The following is an 8,100-nucleotide window of genomic DNA, read 5'->3' as shown; positions in this document are numbered from 1 at the left end:
ACTGCACGTTTCAAAATTAAAATGCAGCGCGGGTGTTTTTATATGAATGTATCTTTGAAAAGAACCGACCGTCTCCAGAAAAGCTTCTATGTCATTTTCATGTGGTCTTTCCTGTAATGCCTGATAAAGTAGAGCTTATTAGATTACAGCCGTTACCGGGTAAACAGCTATATCTCCTGCTCCAACAGCGCCTCCTGCTGGCAGAGAATGAACGGCCATCGGCTGCCCTGATTTCTAAATATCGGCATCGGCCAGTGAAAAACCCATATCGGTCGACCTCTAATTATGAATGAATCGTTGTTGAATTACTCAATTGTAAGTTGCTTTGGATAAAAGCGTCTGCTAAATGTATAAATGTTGATGTAATAATAATAAAAACAAAAACAATAATAAAATTATAATTTGTAAATACATTTTATAAATGAATTATAAATTATATACATTAAATATAAATAAATATATAAACCATTTTCAATTAAATGATATATTTTACAAAATTGTATTCTTCTAAAATCATGTGTCAGGGTATTTACATGGTGCTCCCAAAAATACCATGGTCCTACCATGGTATATGTCAAAAAAAATCCATTGTACTACCATGGTATTTTTTTCCGTTTAAGTATTACTCGTCCACCCACAGCTACATCATGTAAACCAGAGGACATCCGTGGTATAATTTAACATGCAATCACAGCTAACTAAAAAAAAAAAGCGTATCAAAAAGTACCATGGTTTTACCATGTTTTTGAACAGGTTCCATGGTTACATCATGATATTTATAGACATGTACAGTAGCAATATCATGTTTTGGACGTAGTATGGATTGACAATAGTGGTACTATTGTATTCTTTGAAGTATCTTGGAGTACCGTGTAAATATCATGGTATATAATCCTCATTTGTAAATCGCTTTGGATAAAAGCGTCTGCTAAATGACTAAATGTAAATATAAATTGGGTAACGTTCGTCCTAATGTGCTAAACGGGGTGCATGAGATGCACCTGTGATGCGGTGTACGGTCACTTACGCGCCGCTCTCTCCACCAGCAGCACGCGCCGCATTCTCTCCGCTCCGTTACCGGCATCTCACCGACCGGGACTCGGCGTTCCTCGTGACATCTTTGTGTTTGTTGTTGTTGTCAGCGGCGGATCCGGTTTCTCCGTCGTCCTGTCAAAATATCTGACGTCATGCTTCAGGATATTTAAAGAGACTGTAACGTACATCCCATAATAAAATCGCATGTTGTTATATAAACGGATGCATTTGTTATATTATATTTCTGTTTTATTATGTTACATTATGTGTAGGCTTACCTATAGCTATGCGTGCGTGCGTGTGTTACTGTGACCCGGATGTTTACAAACCGATGCTGTTCTGTAGGACAACACAAGAGAAATGTGATATCAGCTGGATGCTCTCTCTCTCTCTCTCTCTCTCTCTCTCTCTCTCTCTCTCGAAACCAGTGTACAAATGCACATATTTTTGTTTTCTAAGCCCACTGCAGTTTATTTCGGCTGCTGATGCCGGTGTCACAATGGGTTTAAAGAGGCTAAGTGTTTTAAAGGAACTTCGGATTTTAAAGGTATTTTAAACGTTCAACGTAAAATAAATGTTCAGGGGTTTGACTCACCCAACGCACATTATAGCACGTTTGCTAATGAAGAACAAAAAAAAAAAAAAAAATCGTGGACTTGATTCGAAAATGCTAAACGGTCATAAAAAATAGTCACACTTGTGTTGTTCGCGGTCAACTGGAAATGAATGGGAATGAAATACGCAAAAATACGAAAATGGAGAGAATTTTTTTTGTACAATCTACAAATTATTCACGATGCAAAAAAGCACATATATGAACTAGTGTGACTGTAACACAAAGCATGTTTTTGCAAATACTTGAAATAAAATCACCAATTTAGCCACAATGGAGTAAAAACACTGACACAAAGGAAGGGGTGACCCTCTAAAACTTCAAGAATACAAAACAGGCACACACACTCACTTACACACTATTATACACACAAATGTACTGGTGTGGCTGTTACAATATTGCAAAATTGAGCCAGAAGACTCAAATAAGAGATTGAAATCAGATTGATTAACCTCTGATAAAGCAACCCTGTTCATATTTGTTACATTTTTGTTGAATTCTGATGTGTAATAAAATGTATATCTTTGTGTTCAGGTTTGACTGTAGTAAAATTAATGTAAAAACTGACATTTCAAACCAACATAAAAAAATAAAATAAAAAAAATCTAAACCTTCACAAAAAGTTCAGATGTTTTTCTTTTTTTACTCCCACCAGATGGAACTAATCTGCCTTCAAAAATTGGATTTTAAAGGCATTGACTCTATTTTAACATGAAATACTGCCATAATTACAAAGTAATAGAAAAATATATAAAAAAAATTGTATTATTTTCATTGGGAAAAATTTATAATAATTATTGCATAAATATTAAATAGTACCATGGAATTCTCTCAAAATACAAAAGAAAAAATATTATCAAACAAAAAGATATTACATTGATTTCACTGAAAAAAAAAAAAAAAAAAAAGTTTAATTTCAGGTGTCCGGTCACTTTTGACCACGAACAACACAACTGTGACTCCCAAATGAACAATACCAGAGGGTTACATGTGTTATATTCTATTTAATGGCTGTTTAAATAGCAAAATATTCTGAAATACTGTAAAAACTTAAACAAAAAAACACGAAATAGCACAAATGGAAAAACAGATCATAAAAAAAAATAATTAAGCCACTTGTAACGGGGCTGACGAGACGTGAGACGTGTGGATCCATCTGCAAGCTTTATTAAAGAGACGTGGTAAACAGGCAGGGTCAAACAATGGCAAACAGGTATAAGGCGGGCAAAACACAAGAATAGTCCCAGGGCTAGCGTAGGTCACCGATCGGCAGACAGAATCACAGGGGCGAGACGAGAGGGAAAAATCCAGGAAAACAGGCAAAGATCAGAAACCGCGGAAACAGGCAAGGCAAGGCAAAACAAGGAAAACACAGAGACTCGGAATGGGGTACGGGCTAAACAATACTCAGCAGAGAAAGGTGGTTAGAGTGGGTGTTATATAGTGAGTGAGGAGATTAGAAACAGCTGTGTGCAATGAGTGCAATCAGTGCAGTGTGCAAATCGTGCAAAGAATGATGGGATATGTAGTCCGGGGTGCTATGCAACAGTTTGTGTTGTGCGAGAGTCAATGTAATGGAAAGGGTGACCTCTGGTGGTGAATAAACAGAAGTCCATGGACCGAATTCGTGACACCACTGTTTTAGGCAACAGAAATTTATGTACAATTATAACTTATAAAACATGTCAGTTTTCTGCAATTTGTCATTTATGAAAATACTCTTGCCCTGAGAAAATCTAACTTCATTCAATAGCTGACTCTTATCTGAATGCTTTTTTTTTTCTGTGTTATTATACAAATATGATATTACACAAATATGATGATATTGGAAAAACAAAAATAAAACCCAGTGTGACAACTAGCCCCTATCTCCCCTTAAAGCTATATAACATCTTTTGTCAGTGGTTTAGTTAACACATAACTCCAGAGACTGCAACATTTAGTACTGTGCGTTTAGATGTTATTCATATAACATATATTACACACTATCATTCAAGTTTTGGGTCAGTAAGATTTTTATGTCTTTAAGCTCACAGAGGCTGCAATTATTTGATCAGAAATACAATAAAAACAACAATATTGTGAAATATTATTACAATTTAAAATAACTGTTCTCTATTTGAATATATTTTAAAATGTAATTGATTCCTGTGATCAAAGCTGAATTTTCAGCATCATTACTCCAGTCTTCAGTGACACATGATCCTTCAGAAATCATTCTAATATGCTGATTTGCTGCTCAAGAAACATTTCTCATTATTATCAATGTTGAAAACAGTTGCGCTGTTTTTATGGAATTCTTTGTTTAATAGGATTCTTTTATGAATAGAAAGTTCAAAAGAACAGCATTTATTTGAAATATATTTTTGTTACATAATAAATGTCTACTGTTATTTTTAGATCAATTTAATGCATCCTTGCTAGAATAAAAGTGTTAAATGTATTCAAGAATAAAATATCAGACAATTTACTGATCACCGTCCTGTTTAATGCAAACCTTTGGAGAAACAGAGCTGGACGATTCATGTGTCATTGTTTGGGCCTGTGCTGCTCCCTGCAAGTGCCCAGATCACCTGACACATCTTCTTTATAGACTCCGCCTCCATGCCAGCCTCAAGCTTCGCTGCACCTTCACTCAGATCAAACCTCTCGATCTCGTCATTGGCTCGGCACAGCTGAGAGGCGGAGCCTGTGAGGCTGGAGGCGGGGCAGAACTGGTGCAGGTGGATCTGCAGGCTGCACAGGTGTGTGTACCTGCGAGAGCAGTGCGGGCAGCATTGGGAGCGCGGGCTGACGTGCAGGCGTCTGTGCAGCCGCAGGTGGATGTACTGGGTGAAGCTGGCGAGGCATTGCTTACAGGCATACGGCCGTTCGCCTGAGTGCAGCCGCAGGTGAGTCTTCAGGTTACTGCAGCTGCTGAAGCGCCTGTTACACACCTGCACACGAGACACATCATATGAGCATTGAGATCTCGTTTGACTCTCCTAGACAGCAGTGAGATGTTCCTCTGTGTGCTCTTACATGGCATTCATGTGGCTTCTCGCCCGTATGAACCTGGATGTGCTTTTGAAGGTGAGCCAGCTGGGAAAAGTTCTTTCTGCAGATATTGCACTTGTATGGTTTCTCACCGCTGTGAACCCTCAGGTGAACCTGGAGATCAGAAAGCCAAGAACCGAGAGAGATTTATTAAAAAGTGGAAATAAATATTTAAAAAAGTTTAATATTTTATTTTATTTCAGATAACGTTTATTTTTTTTAAGTAAGAAAAATGCTTTTTATGGCTTTAGTTTTAGTTAATTATAAAAATTCTGATATACATATATATATATATATATATATATAGATAGATAGATAGTATCTTTTCAACAAGCTTTAATTTTAAAAAATAAAAAAAATGTAAAGTAAAAATGACAAAATTGCTTATATATCATCATCATCTCGGACTTCCTTCATTGAACCACTAACACTGCAATGTTAATAATCCATGTACCTTCAGATTGGACAGCTGACTGAAGTTCTTCTCGCACACGTTACATTTATACTGAATCTTTCCATTCTGTCGCTGTAATGGATACGGTAAAGCCTTGTAACCTACAATCTGTTGCTTTTGGCCAACCTGAGATGCTGTGTTGTGGCGGGTGGAGGTGGAGACACATGAGGAAGCCACGCCCATCTCAAGTGAGTCTCTCTGGGCTGTGATGTCATCAGCACTAAACACTTGAGCCGGAGACGGATTGGTTGCATTACTGAGGCCTGACAGTTGATTTGTGGAGTCTTTAGGATTTGTTTCTCTCTTTGCGGAGTCTGTCACTTTAATTTTGGGGTCGCCTCTATTAGTCAATGCTAATGAAAGACGATTCTCATTGGATGCTGGATGCAAGAGAGATGGATACATGTGGATAGGTGGAATTTTATGGGATATATGTGGTGTTGTTTGGCCAAATCCCATTGGCTGGTGTGACGACGCGTATTGAATAACAGGCCATATATACACTGGCATAGAGGATTGTGGGATAGCAGAGGTGTATACATGTTCTCCTACACTAGATGCCATTTTCAAGTTTAAAGGGATCTCAGAGATGCCATTAGTCATTGAAAATAGAGGTAATTTTGGATTCTGCAGGTCTCTGGTCACTTTTCCTCTATATTTCGTTTGTGTGATGGCGCTAAACGGTTTGCTTGGAGGAGTTTCAGTGTGATGATCAGTCCAGGGATCCAGATCCAGGATCTCAGTGACCGTGTGACCTCGCTTTCTCTTCCTCACTTGATCTTTACCCTGAGAAGAAGCTGAAGCAGGAAAAGAAACATAATATTCAGAAACATTTGAGTGAATGGTTAAAATAAAAGCAAAATCCTTAAGGCAAGACACCCCAGCTGAACAGGGTAAAAAAAAAAATTAACTAATGGATATATCCCCAGTTCAATGATTACATTAAGAATTGCAAAAAAAATGTTTATTACAAGTTTTCTAAAAGGTTATCTTTAAATATGCAAATGATGTATTATCTAATTAAATATGCACCAATTTGCATACATTTCCAAAACAGAAATTCGAACATTGAATAAAGTCAGGTTCAAAATGCTTATTTCATTTTGTCGACATATTCGAGTTAAAGGTTTTTACTGAGGGGATTTCGGATTTATCTTTTATCACTCCATAAATCAGAAAATATGGGCAACAGCCAGATGTCTTCAGGAATAAAATGTACAAAATTACAAATTATTTGTATTTCAAATCATTCCAGGTGTATGGCTCAGAACTGATGTGGCTGTCACTCACAGTGTGTGGGAAGTGGCTGTTTTAGACAGGCAGTTCTTAGGCTGGTGCTCATTGGCTGCTTGTGTTCTAGGCTCCGCCCCACCAGCAGCTCCTCCCCCGGGATTAGAACCTTCATGGCATAGAAGTAAATCTGCATTCCAATTTGGAAAGCGGCAAGATTCTGTTGCCAAGGAGACGAGGCATAGTTTACAAAGCGCATCCAGTTGCTGCCACTCTCATTCTCACAAGACAGGAAGTGATGCAATCGCCCCTCTGAGAAGATCTTTGAAAGTGAATAAAAAAAAGAATCAGCACTGACATTTTAACAGAAGATTTAAAATTATACATTAAAGAATCAAGTTCTTTTTTTCTGCCTTTATCATCCACCAGTGTTAGTATGAGCAATCGTAATAGTTATGCTTAGCAAGCACTAATAAACATCCTGACAGGTTTAAGAAATGAAACTGTGAGATTAGAGTTGTGTTCTCAAATTGAAAGTGCACATCTGTTTGTGCGAGCGAGCGACTGTGAAAGTGAGAGGTTGTGGTTTAGTTGTTGATTCAGTCTTTTAGCTGCCGGCTGAACAGCTCGACTGTTTGACCTTACAACACCTGTTTCTCTCTCTGTCTTTCTCTTTCTCTCTTTCTTTTTTCAGTTTAGTTCATCCTGTCTAATATTAAACTTAAGAGACTGCACTTGCACGCTTTGCGAGTTTGGTGTCATAAGATTTATTTTATTTATTTTAAACAATCTCTTCTGCTCACCAAGTCTACATTTATTTAATCAAAAATACAGTAAAAACAGTAATATTGTGAAATATTATTACAATTTGAAATAGATATTTTCTATTTTAATATATTGTAAAATGTAATTTATTCCGGTGATCAAAGCTGAATTTTCAGCATCATTACTCCAGTCTTCAGTGTCACATGATCCTTCAGAAATCATTCTAATATGCTGATTTGCTGCTCAAGAGACATTTATTATTATTAGCAATGTTGAAAACAGTTGTACTGCTTCATATTTTTGTAAATCAGGATACTTTGATGAATAGAAAGTTAAAAAGGACAGCGTTTATCTGAAATATCTTTTGTAACATTATAAGATCTTTACTGTCACTTTTAATCAAGTCAGTGCATTCTTGCTGAAGAAAACCTTGACCCCAAACTTTTAAATGGTATTGTAAATTCTCAGTCTAAATAACATAAGGAGTTTTTTGGGGGGGTATTTCCTACTGTATAAATCTGTCAATATAAGACATTTCTTTAATATGACATTTTTAATATCTCAAAATTTTGGATGCATTTTTGCCCTGTAAATTTCTAACCCTGAGAAAATGAACTTATACATCAGAAATATTGACTGAATGTGACGTGTGAAATTCAATGGAACTGCAAGTGAATCAGAACGATCTATTACGGTTTTCCCGGAAACCTTGTTCTCTCTTTTTGTCTGTGTGTGTGCACTCCTGTCAGCCACTTCCTTGCTGAGTCAGTGTGTGAGACACGAGTGTGTAGCTTTACTGGCACATGTAAGCAAGGAGCAGTGCGTCAGAGAAACCCAACACAAGCACACACCTCTGAAGCATGACTGGTAAATATGAACCCCAATGACTCAGAATGGTTTTCGATCTCTCTCTCACACACACACACACTCACACACACACACACACACACACACACACACACACACA

General features: G+C 37.2%; 1 protein-coding gene and 1 pseudogene across 1 annotated transcript in view; both read right to left on the bottom strand.

Annotated features, from left to right (window-relative positions):
• The window catches only part of LOC107697120 (XK-related protein 5-like), an 8,907-nt pseudogene extending 7,677 nt beyond the window's left edge, over positions 1-1,230 (bottom strand).
• Positions 1,231-4,145: 2,915 nt separating this feature from the next.
• Positions 4,146-8,100, bottom strand: part of LOC107697119 (PR domain zinc finger protein 1-like) — an 8,518-nt gene continuing 4,563 nt past the window's right edge. The window contains exons 4-7 of the mRNA XM_016497760.1: positions 6,429-6,690; positions 5,139-5,935; positions 4,670-4,798; positions 4,146-4,584 (exon numbers count right to left, since the gene is read on the bottom strand). Coding sequence (XP_016353246.1) covers positions 4,171-4,584; positions 4,670-4,798; positions 5,139-5,935; positions 6,429-6,690 — 1,602 coding nt within the window. The 3' untranslated portion in view covers positions 4,146-4,170. The remainder of the gene's footprint in view (positions 4,585-4,669; positions 4,799-5,138; positions 5,936-6,428; positions 6,691-8,100) is intronic.

The sequence above is a fragment of the Sinocyclocheilus anshuiensis genome, unplaced genomic scaffold (assembly GCF_001515605.1).
Source record: "Sinocyclocheilus anshuiensis isolate Anshui unplaced genomic scaffold, SAMN03320099.WGS_v1.1 scaffold38, whole genome shotgun sequence".
NCBI lineage: Eukaryota > Metazoa > Chordata > Actinopteri > Cypriniformes > Cyprinidae > Sinocyclocheilus > Sinocyclocheilus anshuiensis.
Note: the sequence above shows the minus strand (reverse complement) of the source record. Positions and strands in the feature narration are given on the sequence as shown.